This window comes from Rhamphochromis longiceps, linkage group LG4 (assembly GCF_057381845.1).
Source record: "Rhamphochromis longiceps isolate RC_006_pf linkage group LG4, R_longiceps_female_GT1.1, whole genome shotgun sequence".
NCBI lineage: Eukaryota > Metazoa > Chordata > Actinopteri > Cichliformes > Cichlidae > Rhamphochromis > Rhamphochromis longiceps.
This window is the reverse complement of record NC_140560.1, coordinates 35,738,505-35,764,569: the sequence shown is the minus strand read 5'-3', so window position 1 is coordinate 35,764,569 and position 26,065 is coordinate 35,738,505. Positions and strand designations below refer to the sequence as shown.

The 26,065-nt window shown below is 44.9% G+C and overlaps 1 protein-coding gene across 4 annotated transcripts in view; it reads right to left on the bottom strand.

Annotated features, from left to right (window-relative positions):
- Positions 1 to 26,065, bottom strand: part of LOC146672215 (RNA binding protein fox-1 homolog 3-like) — a 328,681-nt gene that overhangs the window by 68,519 nt on the left and 234,097 nt on the right. The window contains exon 1 of one of the 4 annotated variants that reach the window (XM_085404747.1): positions 17,783 to 18,261. The exons of the other annotated variants lie outside the window; for them this stretch is intronic. Coding sequence (XP_085260873.1) covers positions 17,783 to 17,908 — 126 coding nt within the window. The 5' untranslated portion in view covers positions 17,909 to 18,261. Of the gene's footprint in view, positions 1 to 17,782; positions 18,262 to 26,065 lie in introns of those variants that run through there. 4 annotated transcript variants of the gene reach the window in all.

Genomic DNA, 26,065 nt, shown 5'->3' with positions numbered 1-26,065 from the left:
GTTATCTGGCTTGTGTGGGGGGAAAAGGAAAAGGAGAATACGTGACTAACGTTTAGGAACATTTAGGCACAAACTCATCGACAGGACTCTTCGTGATGGAAACAGTATTAAGTTTTCAGATTTTTTTTTCTTCATTTTCTTTTTTTAATAAAGACAAAAAAAATCTAATAGCGTAAGACATTATCCAAGTTCTATTAGATCATCTTTTGCAGCATTTATCAAACACGTCCCTCTTAAGTCTCAAACCACTACTAAAATCCTCCATTAAAAAACGCCATGCATGGCATTAAGACAATCTACTAATCTGCAGTTCTTGACGTACCCGTTTTTTTATTATTATGATGGATTTACCAGCGAGCAGCAGTTTTCTAAACATACACATTTCAGAGAAGCCCGTAAGCTGTGGTGACATCTTCCCAAATATAAGATTTGAACACAGAAGTTTGATTTTAAAACCTGTTCCCTGCTGTCGCCACGTGGATGAAAATCCCAGCTATTACCAGGTCTGTCCCTTCCAGAGCTTTTCAATTTTTGAAATTCAGAAAGAAAAAACATACCGGTCACTTATTTTAAAAGCCAATTTCCCCTCTCTCATCTTCTCGCTGTGACAAACATTAACATATAGTGAAATTCTGACCGGCTGTCAAAGATGGCAGATGGGGATGTATTTCTGATCGCTCGTCACCTCCGGTCCACACGCTGGGGAGCGGCCAGAAGCCAGATATTCCCAGTGAGCCTCTCGGGTCAGACTCCAGCGTGCGGGTGCACGCTCAAGTCATCGGGCCTGGAGGTTTGTTGCCTGCAATCCCTGCCGATTTTGGTTTCTGCTCATTGGCTGATAAATCGCAGAAGTTTTAATTGTACGCTGACCTTGACGAAATGAACGGACGTCATTTATCAATTAGGAGTGCAATGGGGTGATGTAGGGAGAAAGTGTCTGCTGACAGAATTATTTTTCATCTCATCTTTGGCTCAGTCAGCTCTACACTGTACACCTTTAAAAGGGTTGAAACAATTTTCATCTTGCAGTGATGATGGTGTTTTTTTTTATTGCTATTGCATTTTTTTTTTTCCTCGCTCATAAAATCCCTCCCCTCGGTACGATCTGCCGCTGTTTACCAAGTATAATTCAAAAGGAGGAAAAAAAATAAAGAAAGAAATGTAAAAATTGAGAGAGAGAGCTGGTATGACCAGCCTAATCTGTGCGTGGGCGCTTCACTGTGCTTGCACAGTATGGCTTTTCATGACATGAACATCAAATCCCCAGAGAATACAGCTGCCATGATGAGATGTGTTTTTATGGGGATTTAGGCTCCGGAAGAGAGATTTGAGTATTACCTATTGTCAAAAATGTGCAATGTTAGGAGAGCTGCAGCAATGGAGGATGGGGATATTAAACGGGCCTGTTAATGTTTTACACAGTGTTGTTGATGCTCCTGCAGACCTGTAAAGTCTCGACAATAACTCTCGCTGTTGAGTGGTGCAGGACACTTATTGAATGGTGGCGAGTGGGAGGTGCATGAAAGAAGATAATTCTGCTCTTCTGAGGGTTTGAAGCGGTTGCATCCCCCCCCACCTCCACCCTCATCGGCCGTTTCTTAGCGAGAGCAGTCTAGCATGCAAAGGGACATCGTTTTTCATCCCTCACAAAAGGCTCAGTGAGCCCTGTCTTTAACCAGCTAACAACAGACCAGACTCGCCTTTAGTTCTTCAGACATCCAAATGCTGGTGGCGTTCGTTTTCAGCCAGGCGTCGGAGAATCGGCTCGGACCAGTTTTCTAACCCGGAGTGCAGTCCGGCAACGTACCCAGATAGATTGTGTGACCACGAGCCAGAGAAGCCCAGCGCCGACCTTTTGAATGGTGGGCTGCCATTCTCAAACACCGGGCCCCAGATTGACTTCGCCCTCAGCCAGATGAGAGAGCCTGCTCATGTGTGAACGGCTCTGACTGCTTGCATGGGCTCGCAGATCCAAATGCCCTGCAGGTCTGAGGGAGCATTTTACAGCCTGTTTAACAGTAACTTCAAAAATCCCCCTGTCCCATTTTTTTTTTCCACAAAGAGATTTCTCAGACATCAGGCCTTGGTTGCTGATTGCCTCTGAACGTGGTGTTGATTAAAAAGTCAGCATTGTTCAGGCTTTCTTGTTTTCTCTTTCTTGTGGATCCTGGGAGTACAAACAGCTCGATAGGCTGCGTGTGAAAGTCTTCGGGCCTTGTGTCTGACGAGGAACCCGCGGTGAGAGAGAGAATGGGGCCTGCTCGCCCAGCTTTTGGAATCCAATAAAGTACTTTATTTCAGGGCTGGGGCCGACGTGAGGCTAATCTTTGATCTGAACTGGAAGCTGAGGGCTCCGGAGTGGGCCACGCCGCCCGATTATTTATGGGAACTTCAAAGGTTCCGCTGATCACACTTGTGTCTCTTATCTAGCGAGAGAGAAACAGCCACAACAACAAAAAGTGACTTTGCAAAGAGAGTGGAAATTCAGAGCACGGAGAGGAAGGTGGGGATGAAGGCGTAAGCATTTGAAATAGAAGGGGGAAGGGTTTGGTGGGGCTCTGCGGGGAGATCTCCAGATTAGGATGATCAGACCGATGTATACGGGCCATCTGCCTGGGAACGCGCCTCCGACTCCGGCCGAGAGACGGTTGGACCCGAGGAGGATAAGTATTGCTCCTCCTCCCCTCTCCGTTCTCATGGAAGAGAGGGAACCCTGCTCTCCTTTCCCCACCTGCCTCTCGCCATCTCCCTCACTTCCTCTCCACTGCTCCCCCTCCATCCCTCCTTCCACTATCACCGCCGCCACCTCCACATCACATCAGAAATGTGACTGGCCTCAAACTGCTGACTTGCTCACAGTCCATTGAGTTTCCTCTCCTTATCAAATTACAGCCACCTCAATAACCCACTCGCTGCAGCACGCCGGAAGAAATGAGGTTTTCTCCACCGCCCGCCCCTGGCACTGCACTCTTTCCCTTGCTTTTTTCTCCTCTCGCATTTTTCTTTCAAAAACAGCAGACAGGGTGAAGAAGGGGGGTGTAAAGAGGACTGAGGGGGGGGTTGATGTGAATGTCGGCGTGTATTTTCGAGGGGGCGTAAGTTCCTAATGTTTCGTACGATGTGTGGAGGGGATAGGGACGGCCCTTCGCCTGCTGCACACTGCCGATTTGCAGACACGGGCACAAGTCCAGATGGCGCCCACCTTCCGGAAATGCATTTTTTACTTCCACCCCAACAAGTGCAGCGCCGCGGCGGCCCACCAAGACCCCTTTTTTCTGCCACCTGTCCTCGAAAACAGGCCGACGTGCCCGCTGCCGTCTTCCCTCCTTACCCCCGTTCGAAAGAGAGCCGCCGCTATCTTGCTGGAGAAGGTGACACAGTCTCATCACCTGTTCTCTACCTGCAATGAGAGAACTTTGGGGAGCCTACGAAACGGACCAAGCAAGGTCATCCATCTCATTTTGCGAGCGAAGCTGCTGTTATTACAAAGTCAAAATGAAAAGCCTCATCCGGGTCAGCTGTCTGACAGGTGATGGATGTCATTTAACCTTCCCAGCAGCTGGTTACTGGTTCAGATACCAAAGCAAATATGGTTGAAAACACCTCTCCGAGCCCAGATCCATTTTCTCCTGATGTGACATAGCTGGCATCGAAGAGTAATTGATTTATTTTTAACATCGGCGGCGTCGATGTTTTTTGAGGTCGTAATTGCGCCGGCGTTAGTGCATGCAAATGAGAGCTCGGATGAATTTACAGGAACTTGTGCACACCTCCCGTGCACACGCTGCTCCTCCGATGTGAATTAACATCAATATTTATCTTAGTTCTATTATCCAATTCTTACCTCATTCACATGCTAATTGCTACAATTACCATTAAATAAGGGCCCCAGTTCAGAGGAAATAACCTGCTGCTGAGCACTTGAATCACTGACTCGTCACCTGTGTGCACAAAATGCATTCACACCTACACAGGCACAGCCAGAGAGGAAAAGAAGAAACAGGAGGTATGTTAACATCTGCCTCGTGGTGGGTTTTTAAACCTCAAGCTACCTGACAAAACTACAGTGCAGCCACGAGTCGAGACGCGTTTTGGGGAGCTCTTCCTGTCAGTGGCATCGCGAGTGGTTCTCTGAAACAAGGAGACAGCGAGAATAACTGATTGCAAGAGGAGCCCAAATTGAGAATGAACACTCATGTATAATGATTGGATGCAACCCAGGGAGGGTTAACATGAAAGCCCAGCAGAGTGCCAGCCCCAGTTACCTGCAGAGCCGCAGTCAATGCGCTCTGCCTTCACCTGTTTTATTGGAGACGACGCCGGCGTGTCAGTGACAGCGAATGTCCAAGTTGAGTGCGAGTAGATTAGATTAACTCCCCTGTGAAAGAGCCTTGTCTGCTTCCATTGTGCATCCTGTCTAGTTAAAACGACGCAGGTATGCCATAGCAATAAGCAGGTGTGCTGACATCAGAGTCGTGTTGGGAACGCTGACGCTGATTGGAAAACCTATAGAGTATTCTTCAAACGCAAACACACGGCTGACGTGCAGCTTCCACCGGCCCTTGAGCAACACTCTTACGCTAAGATCAAGAGAGTGATTCTTAACTGCCGCTGGGGTATAAACTGTACTGCGCTACACCCACTGGACTCTGCGCGCGGTCCCTTAAGGGGGGTTTGGCTGTGCAAAGACATCCATTTTTTAAATGGTGGAAGACAGCAGGAAGGTGTTATTGAAAAAGGCCTCATGAGGAGGAAAATCTAGAGGCACTGACTGCAACCAAAATAAAGGCCTAAAACCTAACTGGATAGAGACACAGAGCTCAGTACTAACTGAGTTGTAAACTTCCATTGCCCCGGGGTGCAGCCATATTCTGCTCATCAGATCAGCCTGTAACACAGGAGGGTGAATTCAGACGTCGTCAAGAAGACAAAAGGAATAAAAGCAGAAAGGAGCAGAAGGTGAAGAGTGAAAACAAAGAAAATCCAGATCTTCTGGCTCACGCACTTTAATTGCAGTTGAAAGTTTTTCAGAGGAAACGTGATCCAAAGATGCTGAAGATCTTTCTTCGCGTGCAAAAAGTTTCTCCGTTTCAGTGCATACAGGGGGCTAACCTCGCTCCAACAGAAGTACGCATGAATAATGATTACCAGCGTCAGAGCTGTCTTGCCTTCAGGTCCGGCCCCACGCACACACCGCACAATCAGGGGAGCTGATGACCTTTGCTGATGGCAGAATACCTCAAAGCGAAGGCCTCTGAGTCGTAAAGTAGTAGACACCCCGCGCGAGATCCATTAGTTTGCTCTTTTGTCTGTAATAATCCTGACAGAACAAATAATACTTTGAACCTTAACAGCGGGCACATTCAGAGCAAAATCATTCAAAGCGATGCTTTGGGAACAAACGTGAAAATAAATTCTGTTTCGATAAATCGACCGCGCTCGCAGGGGCTGAAGTGAATGGAGGCCGTGGAGTGGATGGATACCACGGAGCGCTGTCTGTCTTACGCACACAAACCTCCCTCGTAAATTATCTCGAGCAATGTAGAATTTATGAGGCAGAGATATCTCACTGCCAGCCTATCATTTCCATGGCTCTGTCACCGTAATTCTCTCCAAAACTGCCCAAACCCATAGATAAAAATGGACACTGCAGCTGCAGATGAAAAAGTGCAAAGAGGCGAAAATGGACAATAAGCCAGTCTGGATGAAGAGACTGTGGGATTTCTTTTTTTTTTTCCTGACTCAAGTGACCGCTGCATCTGTAAAAGCGAGCAGGAAACATGCAGAAAGAGAGCAGAGGAGAGGACAAGTGTGACAATTAGAATTTGCTCTGTTTACGTTGCGTGAAATCAAGTGTCGGGGGAATCTGGCCAATTGGAAGATGAGTCAAATTGCCAGGCATAGGCTGCTTACATCTTTACCTCAGCTGGCGCGGCTCCTCTGCTCGACAATGGCTCTTACCTTTTGAAATATGTGTTTGTGTTTCCCTGTGTCAGTGGGAGTGTATGCGAGTGCGTGTGAAGAGATTTGGGGGAGCTTTTAGAGCGCTATCATAGAGTAGGTGGAGGACGGTGGAGTGTATCAGAGAGGGCAGTCCGCACATGCTGCCCTGTGAGATTGGATTCTCACCCATGAAATGTAAGCACACAGAAAAACGCTCGGCAGCAACAACCTCCAATTTACACAGCAATTTTCCACTCGCTCGCGACAGAACCAAATCGCATTTGTCTCCCTGCCGTTGATACCACGCCGCCCTAGAATTTCATTCATAGCCAGTTAATTAGCACTTTTGCACCGGGCACCAGAAAGAGCAATCATTGGACAAAATGTGCAGAGTAATTTATTACAGTTTATTACAGTTCATTGAGGAAGACGGAACGTGTTGGATATTAGAACGATTACTTGTATTCGCGCTGATAGCAGTCGGCGTGACAGGAAGACGCCAAAACAACAAAAAAAAGTTATTTACCAAAAACAGCTGGACAGATAAATTAGGCCCTTTCTCTACATGACAGTATCTCCCCGGCTGCAGTGTTTCAACATTTCTGGGTGAAAAGCGACGTCTCTCAAGCTTTACTCCCTCCTTTGAAAACGTTAATTGCTATTCATTACTCGCTATTGCTGAATGATAACAATGTTGGGAGTTACAATTCTGAGTCATTAAATTAGCAGGAAGGGGCTGAATAGGAGGGGTGGGCAATAGAAAATCCTCATCCCCGTTAAGCCTCGCCTCTGTGTTTAAAGGGTCGCTTCATCCAAATTGGATTTTTTTTTTTACTAATCTTTAGTAGTATCTACCCATGCAGATTTCTCCTGTTCGATTTGGCTGCCACGGGCGTTCCTAGACATAAAACCACCGGGGCACAACTGAAATTGCACTTTTTTGCCCCCCTTGGTGGATTAAAACCTGCTATATGGACTTCCTTTGCTTAGCTTGCTGTTACTGCTGTTGTCCTGCTGCTGTAACAGTAACAATCCTACAGGTTTTAATAAAGATGTATTTTTTATTTCCAGATTTGTGTTTCAGGCTTCAAATCAGAGGAAACTGGACTAAACTGAGTGAAGAAATAAGAAAATGAAATAATTCGAGGCAGCTATTTATATGCAAAGTATAAAATATAGCAAGTAAAAGTGTCTTGGGTTTAGGGCTGGGCCATATTATACCGTTCACGGTAATACCGGTATAATGTTAGGCAACGATAGGAAAATGAAATATCGCGATAGAATGGGAGTAAAACGCGCATGCGCAGTGCCTTTGTTTTCATACGCACATGGCCGATTGTTGAGTGAAACAGATGAACCAGAATTGGTTTGTAAAAATGCTGCAACTTCCGTGATGTGGAACTGGTTTGGTGTTTGTCCGTTAGATACACAACAAAGCACATTTTTTTGCAGAACATGCAAGCGGCCGTTGTTATTGTCATATTTGTCGGACTAAGATGCTCTTAAATCTGGGAGTAATCTGGGTCCTAAACTCCGTATGCTTCAGGTCAAACAACACTGCAGCGTCACTTAGAGTTAAAAACTGTCTAAATTCTTTCATCTTTAATAAAACGATCAGCATTGCTGCTTTACCAGGTGTAACTATGAAGTTTAACTTCCAGGCATCCATGAAAACTAAAGTTATTACATTTAACGGAGTTAGACGTTAGCAGGAAGCTAGCGGAAGTTAGCTCGCTAGTTTCGCTAGTTACCTAAGCATGATATAGCATGTTCTGACTGAGAGATTTCTGAAAAAAATCAAACGTACAGTTCTGCTATCACTTCCAACATAAATGAAGACAGGAAACTAAACAGCAGTGACGTTTGTAGGGTTACTGAAGTTGGGCTAGCTGGTATATAATGATGTGCTACGTGATCGCTAGCGACACAGCTATGTTAGCATAACATAAACAGTGAAGCTGGAGGACGAACACTAACACTTTTCCACTTATAAAAGTTAACGTGAAGGTTCTTCATGGTTAGAGACAAATGCAATCGCATGGCAGGATGCTGTAAACGGACCAAACTTCAGTCAGGAGAACAACTGAGATAATCCATCCACAATATGAGGTTAGTCATTAATATACTGCAACAACATGGGAATAGAGCAGCTGCCAGAGAATTCAACATTAATGAATCAATGGTACAGAAGTGGAGGAAGCAAGAAGAATGAGTTTAATAAAGTTTGATTTATCTGACTGCTTTGTTTCGCTTAATGTGCCTTATAATCCCGTGCACCTTATGGTCCGAAAAATACGTACTGCACACTGCAGTTTAATGTTGCAAAGCACCTCTTTTTAACTTCAGTGGATATTATACATGGTTATGCTCAGGATATGTCAGCCCATTTCTACTGGAAATGCCTTTTGGTTAAACTTTCAGCAAGGAATTTGCATTTGCACTGTTACATTTTTATAAAGCTTTAATGTACATAAAAACCAGCTTCTTGTTTAAGTGAAAATAAATGGAAGGTTGTCTTTTTGCGCTAGTAATGTTGTGGAGTTGTATTTTGTCTCGCATCAATTATATCGTCGGTTATATCGTTATCGCAAATTTTCAAATATATATCGTGATAAATATTTTTGGCCATATCGCCCTGCTCTACTTGGGTTTAACATCGTTTTCATTTCATCATTAAGTTAGTCTGGATGCGTGTTTCACAGGTGTCAACACGCTCGCTGCCGTGCACGGACCTGAGGTTAGCCGTGCTGCTTTGTCATTCCTAGACCAAAAAACCCCCTCGTCCTTTACACAGCAGCACAGGCGATCGATACTGGGGGACGTGCCCCGCTAAAAGGGGTCTAGCGATGCTGATGACTTCTCCTGTAACGCAATAATACAGGATCTACTTTTACTTGAGCTGCTCAAAATACTGAAAAAAGAAAGATTATAAATGTTATAAGCAATCAGTCTTTGCCAAAAGAATCTGGTTAATACAATGAGTCTGCTGTCCACATTTTTCTTTCATGTCTTTTGTATAAATTGGTTCCATTAGTAATTGTTCCCTATGCAGCAGCAGGAAAAAGATAATATTCACCTTCCTTTTATTGACTTGCAAAGAAATTTCTCAAAAGTTGGACAAAGACATTTAAAAAAAAAAGAAGCTGTTTTAATAAAAATCCCATGTTTGAAAAATTTTCTTTTATGTAGTTTGAAAATATTTTTGCTTAATATGGTCTGCGGCGAATGTGAATTACTGGCCAGAGGAATTAGACGGAGAGGTCGAAGTGCACAGTTGGCATACAAAGCAAAGGTCTTTAATGGAGCCCACCGATCCACTGAGTCTAGATTTCTGGTGCCAAAGCTGGTAACAAATATTAGAGTGTGGAAAAACTAAAAATCAATATACTGGTCGGCTGCGATGACGAGCAGGCTTCAAAACGATGGGACGGGGAAATAAGAAGAAGAAATGTGGAAAACATATCAGAAAATGCCTTTTTGTGACACGTGCGTTTCAATGACGTCATAAAGTATTATTTGGAGTTCAAACTTGGAACAAAAAAAGCCAAATCAAAATAACAGCTGATCAGCTAATTGCTTCATGCCTGAATGAAGGTTGTCTGTAAGTCCAAACTACCAAATGTGACTATATGTGCAAACTTATCAGCTAGTAATTAAAAGTTAACCAGACTCATCGTGTCTGAATGGTACTGATTTATATTTGCTTTCTTACAAACAAAAGAAGGAAACTGCTGTTATTTCCAGAGCCTCGTAGCACCGCTTCTAAAGTATCTGCATTACATCCAACTAAGCAACAAAATGTTATACAGACAACACACGCACTGATCCTGATGTAGCTGCGATAGGCCCACACGTGCACGTCAGCCTCGAGTCTTTAACACTGAAGCCCAGGTGGTTTCCATTTCTAGCCGGCGGGGACGGATATCGGAGACAAACATTAAATTTGTCAGCTATTGTTCTGCGATGTGTTAAATCTGCAGCGTAAAACGATCCCTTCAGGTGGTGAAAGTAATTACACAAACACTGTTGACCCCCTTCTAAGTTTTACCTCCATAGGTATCGTGGCTGCTTTATGTAAAACGATGCAGGTACGCACCGATGCCGCCATTTACGCGCGCTTTAATTCTACCAAATCCAGCAAAACAGAGCTTCACCCGCCTCTAACGTATATAATGTCCAGTGCACGAGCTTCAAACACATTAACACTGTGACACGTCTCCTTGGAAAACCCAGGATTTCTGCTGTTGCGTTTACAGAGACGGCAAAATATCACTAAAAGTAAGAGAGATGGAAAAAAACGACATTTTGCTCAGTGTAATTTACTTGAACTGACCCATCAGGCCAAAACACAGTCAACCTGACACCGACCCTCGCCATCACCGCTAATGCAGCACCCGCCCGGCAGCAGCGGCCGACATAGACGCTTTTGCGCTGCTTGTGCCACAAACACACACGAGAACATTCCTTCATTAAAGTGGCCGCGCTCGCAAACACACGCTGCAAGGTGGACGCGCGCGCGCCCGTGAAGGCTGTAATCTGTAATTTGTAAGTTCCATTTGTTTTTAACACACACCAAAGCAGTGGTCCTGTGGGACCTAATAAAACCTCATAAGCACATGGAGAGGAAGCCCGAGGCGCTGCTCTTTCCCACAGATCTCACCTTGATAGATGATTTTAGAAAAACACAGAGGCGTGCTCCACTAACAAAGTGCTGCGAGAAAAAGCAGTGATATTTAGACTCTCCATCTAAGGAGAGGAAAAGCGAGGAGGAGGAAGAGGAGGAGGAGGGAGGGCGGCTCTGATTTGAGGTAAATTACATGAGCTTCTCTCCTTTCTTACCGATTACCCAAAGCAGAAACAGAGTAATCAGCGAGATACCTGTTTGGCTGCCTGCGAGGAAAGAGGCAAAACAACGTTTTCTTCTCTCCTACTGCTCACGCAGTGCAGAGCTGAGATTAACTAAAGCAAAAGGTCCCATTTTTTATTTTAAAGTCCATCCCACAGTCGTTCGTATCGCAGTGGTAAAAAGGAGTAGCCGGTGGAGGAACCCCGGCCATTACTTTATATGACTTCAGGTCTCTAAAAACCAGCGTGCCATAACCGGCAATTTCAGATGTCCAGCTCTGCATCCCAGAAATAATAATAATAATAATAATAATAATAATAATAATGATAATAAAAGGGCTCATTTAATTTGGGGAAACAAAAACAATTACCAGCCTGCCTGAGCGGAGGTCAGCTCCCCTCTGCGGCATCTTGGTTTCGTTTCAGAATACCTGTAGACTTTTTCAAGGAGAACTTGAAATCAATTTCAAGGCCCATTTAATTTTATACACGCGTACATGCTGACCCACAACAGCATAGTTCAAATATTGATCTTCTTTAGCGGGTGACCCAGGGTGCCTCTTAGTAGTCAAAAACAGCAGCACGAGTGCATCCTTTAAAAATGAAACGCTGAGACCGGGAGGAGGCGGCGAGGGGAGAGAAACTTCTTCCCGACGTGAGGAATCATTTCCCCAAACTTGGCTCCCGTGCATCGTGCTCGCTGCTCCGACGAAGACGGATAATGACCTTTTGAAAAACAAAATTTGAGCGTTTGTCTGGAGATCTATTTGTCGGCGTGCCTTCTGGCAGTGGCGAAAACACGCTTGCAGGAGCACAAGGAGAACTGTAATAATGCTTTACTGTTCACCACTGCCATTAAGCTGCTGGTGATAAAAAGGTGCAGTGCTTTTAATGGCTTGTGATGGCTTTTTTTTTTTCTTTCCGCTCTCACTCGTACGGCCACTCTGTTAACTCAGCACACAGGGTAATACGTCTCATTTGAGAGGATCCCGCCGCGAGGAGAATGCTTGAAGGACAGTGTGAGAGTGACACCACATTATAAACATAATAATCACAGCTGGCTAAGATACTGCAGTAAAGAAATAATTGGACTCAAGCTGGTCTGGCTGCTTAAGCATTTTAGCGTGCCATTTGTAGAAACAGAAAAACCTCAGGTCAGGTTTTATTCTCAGGGATAAAAAAAGAGGCTGCAAACAGTTTCTACTGTGAGGTTATCCCCCTGTCTTCATGCTGCTCTGACTGTATGAGCTGGTGTGTGTGTGTGTGTGTGAGAGAGAGAGTGATGTAGTTAGAGCTCCTGCAGTGTAAAGACAGGGAGGCGTCGTGTTGTGCGTCTTGTCTTTCTCCCTCTCGGCGTCTCCTCCACCTGCTCAGGCTCGCTTTGGCCTGAAGGAGCACTCGGGAGAACCGAGAGGCTGAGATTCCTGCGCTGTATTAAGTGGCCTGGGTGGGAAATACTGCAGTAGAGCAGCAGAGCAACCGGCAGCCTTTATTCTAACCTCTGTGTCTTTCTACGGTAACAAGAATCAAGAGAAAATCTCAGAGTTTAGACAACATCCAAAGGGCGGTGAGTTTTTCACGTTGCATTAGCAGGTAGCACAGAAAACACCACCTGTGGTGTCATATTTCCTCATTTCTGTGCAATGCACACCAGTAAATGTTTAGCACAGATGTTAATTAAAAGCTTCATTAGATATTTGCCTCCGTCTAAAAAAAAAAGGAAAGAAAAAAAGCGACGGCTAATTATTGCGAGGTGAGGACATTTGCGACTGCAGCTTTGTTTTCCAGAAGTTGAGTATATTAGCATGAGCGGCGCCGTGAATGCTAATTTACTGACACTACAGGTCCAGAGCACTCCAAGCTAACGCTCACCATTAATGACTGGGAGATATTTAGCATTATTGGCAAAATGTAAATACACATTTATCGATGCGCTGCACGGCCCCGCGCACGCAGAGCCCTGCACCATCCACCTACAGATGACAACAGTTCCTCACGGGGAGGCAAATAAATAGAGATATGTCAGCTCAAATATGTACGTTCGCATTAAAAATACAGTCAGACTCCCAGTGGAGAAGTCTTTGTTGGTGAGTAAACCTATTGCACTGTTTGTGCCATTCTTCTATACAGGGAACAAATTTAATTTTGTTCCATTTACAAAGGTCTAGTGGAGTAAGACGGTGGGTAGCCTTAAGAAAAGCACACACACACACACACACACACACACACACACACACACACACACACACACACACACACACACACACACACACACACACACACACACACACACACACACACACACAGCCTGACTGTGAAGTCTCTGTGAAGAACAAGGCAGCACTCGCTCACACACCAAATGTAATTTCAAAATAAACGACTGAGCTGTGATTTACAATTCTCCTCCGGGGCAGAGAAAAGTGAGAAAACATTTCAATCAGTCCCTCCGCCTTTGTTATGCTGCTATGAATCAGCTGTTTAAGGGACAAAACAGCTGAACAGCGGCGAGAGAAAGACTCTGAATGATTTCACACCAAAACACTGAACATATTGAGAGGTATATTCTAGAGCCCATGAAATTGGGTTTAAAGTTTTTTTGATTTGTGCCTGATTGAATCTGAGTGAATTGTGCTCAGCTAAAACTGACTGAAAAACAACAAAGCTGGCGTCGCCTTGTGATATAATGGAATATTTCAAATACACAGTTTATCTATAGAAACACAACAAATGAGAATCAGATAGCCGGTGAAAGCAGATCCCTAATCACAACATCTGGGTTTGGCTTGCAGGTGTTTTTTGTGCTTTTCTTCTTGTTAACGGTTTTCCTAAAAGATTAAAACCGACGACGCGTTCGTCCATCTTTCTAGGCTTTTACACGAGAGGAGTTGGGTCACAGCGATTCTGAAGGTGGACATCTTTCAACAAATTAGTCCGGGGGCCATTTTCAGTGGGGTTATGGGAGCAAAGGGGAAAACACAAACAAAAAGCTAGATTAATAATAAGGAATATTAAGGACAAATAATATGATTCGTTGCCATTAAGAGCCACGGCTGTTGTGTTTTAACCCCTTTTCCCCCCAAGATGTCGTGGGGGAGGTGGCAGGCCCGCCGAGTCCCATTGGCCTTGACTCACTTCTCAGACTCGTCTCCAATGTGCCCACACGGGCCTAACGAGAGCCCACGTAGAGACAAAAACCTATTAGTCCTCCCCAGTTACAGACAGCATCTCCATTTACAGCTGTCAATAGTACAGCTTGGCCTACAATAATTATCCCCCAGGAAGGAGCCGTCTCTGCACGGTGCGCATTAGCCCGTCCCCGAGAGACCACCAACCTGAATCCTTCGATATCTAAAGTCCCCCTGAATAGTGGCGCTTTGGGAGGCAGGATCAAGGCCCGAACTGAGGGGGGAAGTGTGTCACGAGTATTCCCACTACTCTCCTCTCTGCATTCCTCGCCTTTAACCAGATTTATCAGTGTGTGAGTGTGTGTGTGAGAGAGCAAGGAGAGAGTCGGTACCAGTGCAGGCGTAAAAAGAGATCAGCGTGAGTAGGAAGAGGAGAGGAGGAGGAGGCCGCTGAAACCAGAGAGCCCGGGCAATTCCTCACAGGATCCACCGACATGAAAGGATCGCCTCTTCGAGGTGACCTAACCGTTTAGAGCGATACCAAAGCCGTGTACAGTTAAGGGGGAAATTCAAAACACCCGGCCTGAAGAAGCCACAAAAAAGAAATCAATAGATACAACAATAACAATAGACACTGGCAGAGTGGAATGCCACGATAGAAAATCCAATTACAAATCAAAGGAAGACATTTTTAGAACACGGGAGATCTCGAGATAAGTCTGAGGCAAAGACTGGAGAGAGATGTGACATCAAGACAATAAGAACGGCTGCTTTTTTCCTCTTTAGACATAAGTGACGCCGAGCTTCCCGCCCAACAGCACCGTCTTAGATAATAGAGCTACATTTACGAGCGTCGCCATATGCCCACCCAGCGCCTGGTAAATAGAAAATCCATGAGATGCCATGTTTTTATGACTCTGAAGACAGCTACTAACTACCACCAGCAAACCTGAGCTACCCCCGTTAGCTTCAGCTTGTACCATAAATATATTTATACTTTAATACGGGCCTACAGCGGTGAGCACTGCATCCCATAAAAGTCTCACCACACTGTAATTCATAACTCCTTCAATATCCAGCGCCATAACTCATGAAACGAGCCCCTACAATACAAATTGAGGGTAGAGGAAAAGTGACATCATCCTGCGGAAGGATGAAGCCGGCACCCCGTGTGGCGGAGAAACTCTCCCCGTGTCGCGGAGGAGGAAAGGCCCTTCAGCGGTGGTGTGATACTGCCACTTTTTGTGCGCGCGCGTGTGTAATCAGAAGCCCACAGTTCTCCCACCACACCGCAGGGAGTCTCTCCTTGTGTTAATGAAAACAAACATTTAGCCGGGATTTATATGCACCGCAGCCGACTACAAAGAGCATCAAAGCAAGCTGCCTGAGAACACACACCCAAACACTGCTGCACACAAATAAAGGCAAGGTATGCTTTGCTAATCTTTTATGTAATAAACTCCTGTCTTCCTGTGATATCATGCAGCACCATGTTCACACATAATAAGCAAAGCTGTTCGGAGCCCAACTTAATACAGTGTCTTATTTGAAATGCAAACAAACTGTGAGGCAGAGGCTATCACCTCAATCTATTCCCCTTCTGTTCGCTGGCTGTCATCTTACACGAGCCGATGCTGCAGCTCTGCACTGTGGCGAACGGGAGGAAGCGGGAGAGTGTCGGCGGCGGGGGGAGGAGGAGGAGGAGAGGGGAAAGGCGGGGGAACACAGGCGGCATGCTACGAAGGATGGGTGATGTGGGGGAGAGACGCTGGCCACAGTGTGACTCAGAGGGTTGCTTCCTCTCACAGCGCTGCAGGGCGAGGATTTACCGCAAAGAAGGAGGAAAAAAAGAAATAAACAGAAAAGAAAAAAGGAACAAAAGCTGCTGATACATTAAAGGGATTTGAAACAAAAGGGGGGATGTTTCATGAAAATAGCACACAGGAAGTTTCAATTTCAGCTCTGACTTGGACTTTAAAGGAATCCACTGTGGACCAAAACACACGCGCGCACACACGCGCTCCAGAGGCTCGTCCCGAGGATTTGGAGGTAACAGGATGTAGTGGAAGGTAGATGCACCTAAACTCGCTCGCGTTACATCGTGCTCGCTTGTGGAAAGGCGCTCAGAAGGATCCACGTGTCGAATCAAGACATTTAAGGTTGTGGTCTTCAAAGCGTTTTTGTCCCCTCAAATTTGCAATAAGCGATAACGAACATTCAACCATTATTCGAGTTTTTGGAGGCGGCTTTGGCTTCCTCCACAGTTTGCGTGTGCTGATGACACCTGGCTGTCCACATGCCCTGCACCCCCCACTACTCCCCCCCCCCTCCCTCCCTCCTAATCACAGCCCGGCTGGTGGGGTGTGCCCACTCTGGACAGATGGGTGGGAGGTGGTGAGGGCCATTACCGTGATGGCGTTGGGGAGAAAGTGGGAGGAATACGGCTCAAAACGGGAGATTGAAAGCAGGATTTTCCGGCGCCGTTATTTCCCCTCAATCACTGCAGTAACACACTCTGTTTACAGCAACACATGGTGCCGGTAGTAAAAACAGAATTGGACGCTCGACACCAAACCCCCCCCCCACGCACCCATCACCCCACCACTAACAGCGCTCCCGCCCCCAACTCGCTGAATTAAAACATGTGAATTATTCAGCAGATAGACAGGCGCACGGGCTCTTAAGAGTCACCTTGTTGTTGATTTTTTCACCTCCCTTCAGAAGATTGCAGTCTTCAGGTTTCACAAAACAAGGGGATCAGTGACAGAATCAATTTCCAAAGGAGGATGGCAAACACACTCGCGCACACGCACAAAAAGGAAAAAATCAATGTTAATTTGCTGAGAGATATAATTATTCAAAGTGTTGCCACTATGAGAAAAATTAAGGGGTGAAGAACGAGGCGCTTGCTTTGTTAAATTTAAACAAATCTCACGGTGAGAGCAGTTTTAGTTTAAACCTTAATGTGTGTTTTAAACAAATAGAGATTTTCTGTTGCCCGTAACCACATGAAATCAAAGGATTATACGGCAAGGATAGTCCAAAAAAGGAGATGACCAAGAAATGTGGACTTTTTCTTTTTGAAGCTCATAACAAAAATAAACTGCACACATTGTAATAATAATTCAAATAGGAGCGATCTCGTGTCATCACTGCTTTGTTCGTTACTCCTCAAAGCCCTCGAAGCTTTAACTTCCTAAATTCAGGGTTAAAATTTAAATTCGTGTCTTGAAGATTCATGTGATTTTAGCAAACACAGGCAGGGATCAGACTGGGTAACACATGCACAACTACCACATGTAGATAAACGAGGAGTGTTTTTTGCAGTCAGCTACAGAAAAAGTTGGCATCTACTTGCATAAAAAAATCTGAGATAAAGAAGCAATTTTTTAAAAGGAATTTTCCCATTTAAAAACACAACTAACTGTAAAATTGCCTCATCTTTGCAGCACAGAAGTGACAGAGCACAACAGACTGACCGAGAAAACATTTCCAAGCACAATGAGTCATGAAGCGACTGTTGTACACAAACGCTGCGTGCTCCCACGTCACAGCGATCGCTAATTCACTGCTTTAATTTCACTCAAAAAAAGGGAGGCACTGGAGAGAGAAGAGGAAGACGGTTCAGAGGGTAGAATTAAAGGAGGTGATCCCCGCTCCACCTCCGCCTCCTGCCCCCCTCTTTCTACTCCTCAAAGGCAGGCTGAGGGTCAAGGGTTAGGCGGGTGAAAGTACTCTGAGTAACAGCACAAAGCGAGCGCGATGCCGTCACGTGCTGCCGAGGAGCGCACGGAGAGACGAAAAGGGATGCAGAGCGAGGGAGAGGAGAAAGAGCGAGGGTCGACAAAGCGAGCATCGTTCAGTCTTACCTCGGGCAGGTAGAGGAAGGCAGGGGGACACTGGAGCGAGTGAGGTAGCATCCCGGAGCCGGAGAGCAGGAGGCAGCCGGAGTTGGCCATGGAGCTCAGCGTGGGGTGACGGGACGCTTTGCGCATTTAGCAGGGAGATCCTTTTGCTCTACTCTCTCCTTCTTCTCTCTCTCTCTTTCTCTGGCTCGCTCGCTCCCACTCACTTACTCACTCTCTCTCTCTCTCTCCCTCCTCGGATCAGTTCCCTTCCTCTGCCTCCTCTTGCCTTTTAAATTTCCCTTTTGCTGGCTTTTGTGTCGCTATTGAAGATGTAGCAGGGAGGCGAGCGGTGCGCAGACAATGTGCATGTTCCACGTTTATCACTATTGCACTCTCTCTCTCACGCTCGCTGTCTCTCTCTCTCTCTCTCTCTCGGTCTCTGCCGATCTCTCTCTCTCCCCTTTTCTCTCGCTCACTATCCCTGGCGCGACTCTGTTTACTTTGTGTGCGATAAAAGCCAACATAAGCATTCAGACACAGAAGGGGAGGTTCTGTGCAAGCTCGGGAGGAGGAGGAGGGGTTGAAGAGCCGACAGGGGGTTGGGTAGGTTAGGGTGGGGGTATGAAAGAGGTGCTGGTAGAATGAAAGGGGGGGGTACTGATGAAGTCCCTGGTGGATTCATACATCAAACGGGCTGGCTGAATAGCAGAGGGGATGTGAATGACATTAGAACAGCTGATCCTGGGCATTAGCACCTCGTGGGACACTGCATGCTGCCTTTTAATTGCGGCCCCCCCATCCCGCAAAAGCACACATAAACACACACCCCCCTCGGTGGTCGGGCAGCACCTCCCTCTCCTCCGCCTGTGCGTGCGCGCGCGCGCGCGCGCTCAAGGACATAAACCGCACGGCACGTATAGCAGATCTATCCGTAAAGCCAGGGGAAAGTGCATTTACACAAAAACAGGCTGTGATTAGGCCCAGTCGTGACATCCCTCTTCATCTACTCAGCTGTAAACATGCATTCAGCCAAGCATGTACTGTAGAGCACGCTAAACTGTACAAGAAAAACAACTTCGAGCTTCCTTTTAATGTATTTTTCTGATTAATTCTCTTTGATACTGCTTTAAAAGAAGCAGACAAAGAGAATGCACAAGATGTATTCATTACATCACGGGCACCAGTTGGGTATAGAGATCGAAGTCAGAGGGGGGAAAAGCAAGAAATCCAGCTTGAATGTTATCCAACGCAGCCCTGGATTCAGACCCTTGATGTTTCAGCAGAGAAAGGCAGAACTCGGGTCATCGACTGGGTTTGGCCAGATGTGTTTACTCTCGAGAACGTCATCCAAAACATTTGATATATTTAGAAATTTGTCTAATAATGTTCTCTCTGTGAATGTAAGTTATTCCTGCCATTAATAACATGCAAGGTTAGATTCTCCAAAGGGGCTTTGACCAGTGCACATGCCTAGAACTGATGCTGGTTCTTAATCCCAATACCGAGAATGGGTTTAATGCAATTTCCCTACAAGGATCAATCACGAATAACTTAACTTCGCTAATTCAGCTTAACCTTATTCCAAATATTCATGAACCTCTGGAGAAATTTAAGGCATGGATGTAGTATGATCCAGACTGACATTAAACTATTAAACTCTTTACTTGATTTTTGTCTTTTGGGTTCTTGTTGAAATCGACTGTTATGCTCATAGCTTTGGATTTTCAACAGAAGACAATAGGAGTTCCTTAGACATGGATAACATGAGGGATGCTGCCTTCATGTGAAGGCCCGGAACTGTATTGGAAAAAGGTGACGAGCACGGATCAGGCTTAAGGCTGTCAATGCTGAAAATCAATGATTCGAAGCATCAATTGATCCGACTCTAATTCTATGAGTCGAGCATTCGTTTATCCACAAGACAGAACGTTCTGTGCTCGTGGTTGACTAATGAGAAGCTGAATCTGAGGTGCAGTGATTCTCTTCATTTAGAAGTACCGGCCAAAGCTTTGCTTTCAAAGAAGGTGGCCTTGTGGATCATTTGTGTGTAGCGCAGGTCCGGTGTAGCAGAAAGTGAGTGACTGAGGGTGTAAGATGTAACATTACCAGCACTTTGCTGCAGCATTGTGAAGTGCATGCTAATAGAGGTGATTAAGTGATTGTAATCAGCTGCAAAGTGTTTAGAGATGCCTGAGTTTCAGTGTAACAGTTATCTGATTGTTGTGTAGCGTGTTGGGTGCCCTATAAGAAAGGAAATAAAGGTCCAGTTCATGTAGCATTGTGGCACTTTCTCTTCCTGCCTCGTCTTCATCGCGGCAGAGTCGGTCCGAACAGTAAAGGTTACCAGTTAACGAGACAGGCTAGAGCAAAGTAACAGCAGCGTTTTGAACTTTCAAAGAACTTTTAAAAAGTTAATGCAAACTGTCCGAGCGAACGCTAAAACACGTCATTGTACGGACGAAGACTTGAAAATGGAAATCATAGAAGGCGATTCAATCAGTAGATATATGTATAAGAATTGTCTAGATTTTTTTCAGGGTCAACATGGGGGGTGGTCATTGAAACAGCTACCCGCTGCACCCGTGGTGTCACTGCTTCACTCGACCAACACGAAGGTAGAGAAAACCCAACATGACCAAAAGAACTGTGAATATAATACCAACATACAACAACGCATTATCAACCCAGAACCCTCCACAGCAATTTCACAAACCCTACGCAACAATAGACGGCTATTTTTATATTATTATTTTTAAAACAATAAGACTGCTTACCATTATCTGAGTAAATGTTCCTTTATTTTGTCCAATAAATAAATAAAGGAACAAATTTTAGATTTTTTTCTCAACAGACAAATTAGTGAGTCTGGAGCAGACCTAGCTATAACATGTGTGCCTCTTTCTACTAAAGTTTCACCCAGTTATTGAGTTGTATCGTTATAATCAGCATGTATTTTTGTTCATGCCCATTTCATGCTAAGAAGCAGCTCTGCTTGCTTAATGCTCTGATCTACACAATGCATATGTAGATCTACAAAGTTCTGCTATTCCCATTTTTCTGCACGTACATTACCTGATGTGTCACCTTCTAGGTTTGGCGTTGTGGCCGTAATGACAGTAATAATTGGGTCCTGCTGTGGGAGACACAACACGGCGGCAGAGGAGAATTAACTCTCTCTGGGACACTCCCTCTGCAGATTAAATAATTCCAAGCAGCCACAGGGGGATAGTTGACCTGTAATTACATATTCGGTCGTGTATTTCGCTAACTTCAAAGAGAAAAACGAAATAATAGAAAAATCATTAAATGAAATAAGCACTCACCTTTATTGGTAGTCATCTTCATTACCAATATACACGCTTTGTCTGTATAATTGGCCTGACTGTTTGATGCAAAGACCAGTCCTCGCTGATATCTGGGCGTGCTTTAGGATTAACAGTTTGGCATCGCCTGCTACAGATGGGGATCCATCTCTCCGTCCCTCCTCTATGCGTTTTCCATCTCTTGCTTTTTGGCTCCTTTTTTTTTTGTCTTTCTTTTTTCTGTATCTGTCTGTCTCACCCAGTTAATAATTCAAATGAGCACTGCCAGATCACTCCCTTCAAAGGGAGTTTCTGGAATGTTCTCAACGGTGCCTTTTCTTTATGTCATGTGAAATCAAATCCCTCAAACAGCAGAGATATCCTCAGTTAACTCCACACACTGCTGCTCTGCCAATTAAAGAAAGATCAACAACTGCAGCGAACGGCTCATAGTTGATCACCCTTTGTCTTCCTCCATTTCTTCCTTCAAGTGCAATCACCACATTGCTGTGGCAGGCCCGTAATAATCAGCGTAATGATTATTACCACAATCACCATCATCATCATCACTGTCACCGTCGCCTCTGTCACGTCTTTGCCCGCCTCTGTTACCGTCCTGTTAAAGACCACGATTTACCCTCTGAGTCCGGACTTGTGTTTGATTGTCATTAAGTCAGCAGGCGCGCGGGATTTTGCAGGTGTGTGCACATTTCTGTCGAGTCTCCGCTCTGGGCTCGTTTCGGGCAATGCGAGCTTTAAAATGTGTGTTCAATCTCCTTCAAAAGCATCTCCTCTGTCTTTGTATATGAGCCCGTGTTTGTCTTTTGTGCCGGCGCTACGTTAATGTGCTCCTCCAAGAAAGGTTGAAAGCAGCAGTTCTTGCAGTAAAAAGCCATCACGTGCACTGGGAGCACACTCAGCAATAATCAAAGGCAATACAAGCGGCGACTAATGGGGCCCAAACGATTGGCGGCGCACTCCAGTTCGCCGCTGTTTATCGTATGACCGCTGATCAATAGAGCACACTCACACTAATCATCATAAGAGATGACTGTTTATTTCCCTTAACTCCATCACTCTGACAGTGGGGGAAGACACATACTTCGCTGACCAGTATCAATAAGTATAAAATACTGCATTAAGGTATTCAAAGATATCTGCAACTTTACACTTGACTTTGCATTTTTAATTTATATTCAAACATATTTTATAAAGCAGGAAGTAATTGTATATTTGTCGAGTCACTGTAACGTATAAATCGTTGGTGTGTAATGACTCTTCCAATTCAGGGTTTGGCTGAAACCATCACTTAATCATGATTAGATCATGAAGAAAAAGTAAACTCGTTCAATCGTTCATTCATGAATGAATCCGGGATCTTAATTACTAAAGCTATCATCACTCGAGCGTGATAGATACACCGACAGATAGAATGTGTAATGATAGAAAGCAGGCCGATAGTATTAGGTAAGGAGTTTTACCTAATACTTTTTACTGTGTAAAAGTACAAGTAGTACTGAAAACATTCAAATTTAATGATGCATTCATTTAAAAAAAGAACAAAAAAACACGATGAACAGGCTGAGATGTTTTAGGAAAAATATGTGGAATTTCGACGTGTCGATTTTTCAAATTTCTGTTTTCCTACATTAACTCGGTCGACTGTCGCTGCATGTGCACAGAGCTAAACAACAACAGCATTTTACTTCTTTATGATCCAAACAACTTGGCTTTAAAGAGCCTGCAGTGTAGCAACGCTGGCACCGCTATCACAGGAATACCGGTGAATGTTAATTAATGACTTGTCTGAAATTGTCACACTTTGCAGATTTTTGGGCCAAATGTTTTACAGCCTTTTATATATATATATATATATATATATATATATATATATATATATATATATATATATATATATATATATATATAGCCGTGCATCGCCACATATAAAATATTTTCCTAATGCAATCCTAATATGCAAAGAAAACAATTTTATATTTTGCAGGTAATATTCACTGAAACATCACAACCAAAAAAAAAAGAAATCAGTTCAATTAAAAAGGCACCGTTCCGAACAATTCATCTTTTTTTCTCATTTCTTAGTAACTGAATATTTTATATATTTTTAGCTGAAATGTTGGTTATGCATATAAAGCTGTGGGTGTGTGTCTGCTCTCAAATGCACCATTTGCCAAGTATCTCTAGACTGCAGAGCAGCTGAATAGATGTACTTTGCTACTGCACCCTGCACTTCACTATGGACACAGCTCCCCCATCAGGACGACCACCAGAGTCTGAACAAAACACAAACATGTCAGCGTGAGCATTATGTAATATTATTCAGCGATCCAGTCATTCTAAATGCGTATGAAAATAAATACAGGGATGTGTCACATTCTCCGGGGGGGCGCTCCACCCTGCCGGACACGCAGCCAAGACCTCTGGAAGGCGCACTCTGAGGAAAACAAAGCAGCAGTTTTTGGTGCTGGTGGATTTTGTTAAGAAGCAGTGAGGCCTTTGGAGGGGCACCGCTGAAGTGCCCCTCTGACAGGCTTCCTCATTATCTGGCATCTCCAGAGTGCCAGCCAACCCCGCTGTAGAAGAGGGGGCATGAGGACGCCTCGATCAGCCTGCCTCGAGGGTACCCAGAGAGGGGAGGGTTGTGCTCTTGCTAAAGGTCCGCTGATTATATCTCAGGCCCAGAGCTTCAGGGATCCCCACTAATTAAAGGTTGTGTCATATCTGTTAGAGATAACAAACGTATGTAGCTCGTCTTTTTTTTTTTTTTTTTTTTTTTATTCCTCCGCTCCCATATCTGCACTTTACAGCATCACGTCAAGTTGCAGCCTCGGTCTGCATTCAAGGCTGACCAGCTTTCTGCACCGAGAGGAAAGGGTTTCTGTTTAACCTGCCCTCACCCATCTCAGTGTGCCAGCGGTGTTGCGGAGGCATCAGGGATCCTTTGTCTGGAGGCATAATTAAAGCTCTCGTTCATTATTTCTTCACTTTGAGCGCAGATCTGAGTAATTAGGAGGCAGTGCCACGGGGAGGCTGGAACTTTCACGGAAGCAAAGAAAAACACGCACACAATTACACATGTCTGCACACATTAAATCGAGAAGAAAGTGAAGCCTGTACACACAGACCCAAAAAAGCTCACTCTTAGCACCAAATGAGCTGCATTCGTCTCCCACCTATCTTTGGATGCCGATATTCTGCACCGAGTGAAGTATGCCATTTCTTCCCTCAGAGCTGTCAGGTACTAACACATTGATTAAAAATTTGATTAAACGGACAGTTAAGGGAGGGACTGGAGGAACGAGCTACGACCTGCGCTTCAATCGGATGCTGGGGTAGGATGTGGGGCCCTGGCTTTTGCTGCATTTGGAGCTGAGGCACTTGCCTCTCTAATGGATTTTGAAACAGAGCTTGGCTTTTATATGGTGTCATTCATCCTCATATGTTTTCGCCTGCCGCGTCTTACAATCACTGCTTCTTTATGGCAAACTAATGCACCCAGTGCTAAGATCAGCAGGTTGGCTCTGGCCATTGCTCACTGAGCTCTGGCCAGATATTAGAGCATTTTGAAAGCTTCTACTGGGGAAGGCAGAGCAAAAGCCGAGGGGTACCGACTCTGCCTCCTCCACTGTCATATATCAACCGTCCACGCCACGCTGTCTACACCAATAACACACATACACACCGAGCCGCTGCTGCTCCGGCTGCTTTGACAAGGCAGGGAAGGAGAGGGTTGATTGAGCTTTATGGCAGCGGACAGTCAGCATCAATACATTGACCGTTTTACCACCCTCTCACCTAAAAGTCTGGTGCGCTTGCAGCTAAAAGACATCAAGGAGCGCGTGTGCGTGATACTGCTAGGTGGTATGGGTGGAAGATGGGGAAAGGTTTGGTCGAGCCATGGTGGGAGACAATAAACGGGGGCGATGGCTCACGCCCTGTTAGCCCTCTAGGCCGAGCGAGGCTGCGATAGAGAGAGAGCTGACAGGGCAGAGGGATGGCCAAGCATGGATATCACATCAGATCAATGATGAAAAATTCAGAGGCGGCAAGAGTTGCTCTTGGGGATGATATAACACGGAGCATGTAAGCTTGTGACTACATGGAAGTACATGGAGAAACTAATGTCTCAACCAGCAGATATACGAATTCAGACACTTTGTCTTTAAGCGGCTAGAAACGAGTTAAATGAGAAAGGAAACGAACGCAACAGAAACAGAGGGGAATGTTTGTATATGTACACTGTTTAAAATTACAAGACTGTTTCTTGGGCTTTACAATCTGAACAAAATCTATCATCCTCCATCCTTGAACCCTCAGTTACGTCCCAAAACATCCTTCACCAGGAATAAAAATGCTCTGGAGAAAAGCTGAGAAGCTTTCCACCTGCCTACATGACGTGTATATATCAAATATATCACACTGTTAGAAACTATTAGGGCTTCAGTTTCTAGATTTCCAGGGGAAAGAGTCATTATAATTTTATTCAAATAGCACTTTTTCAGACACACGGTTACTGTGCTTCACATCTGGGACAAACTCCACACATTAATAATAAACAAACATGCATACATATGCATAGGTCTCTATAGGGCTGTTGGATATAACGATATATATCGGGTGACGATATCACGCTATCGTTTGTTTACGGAAATATTTTTTCAGCGTTTTCAAAGTTCTCTCTCTCTCTTAAATGTAATATAACCACACTACGGGCGGACAACCGACTGTTTTTAAGTGTTGTCGTTAGCAACAACGACGGTAAAACCATCGCGTGGCTCCGCCGTCCGCTTGTTTATTTTCCACATAAACCTTTCAAAATAAAGCTGAAGATCCTGTTGAGATTTTTCAAAATAAACATAATTACGTGAAATAGTATGCAGAGTGTTTACGGACGAGAAGCTAAAAAGAGCCGTCGGGTGCTAAAAAATAAACCTTAGAACACGCCCTGTAATAAATACTCACAAAGAAAATTCTAACTTAT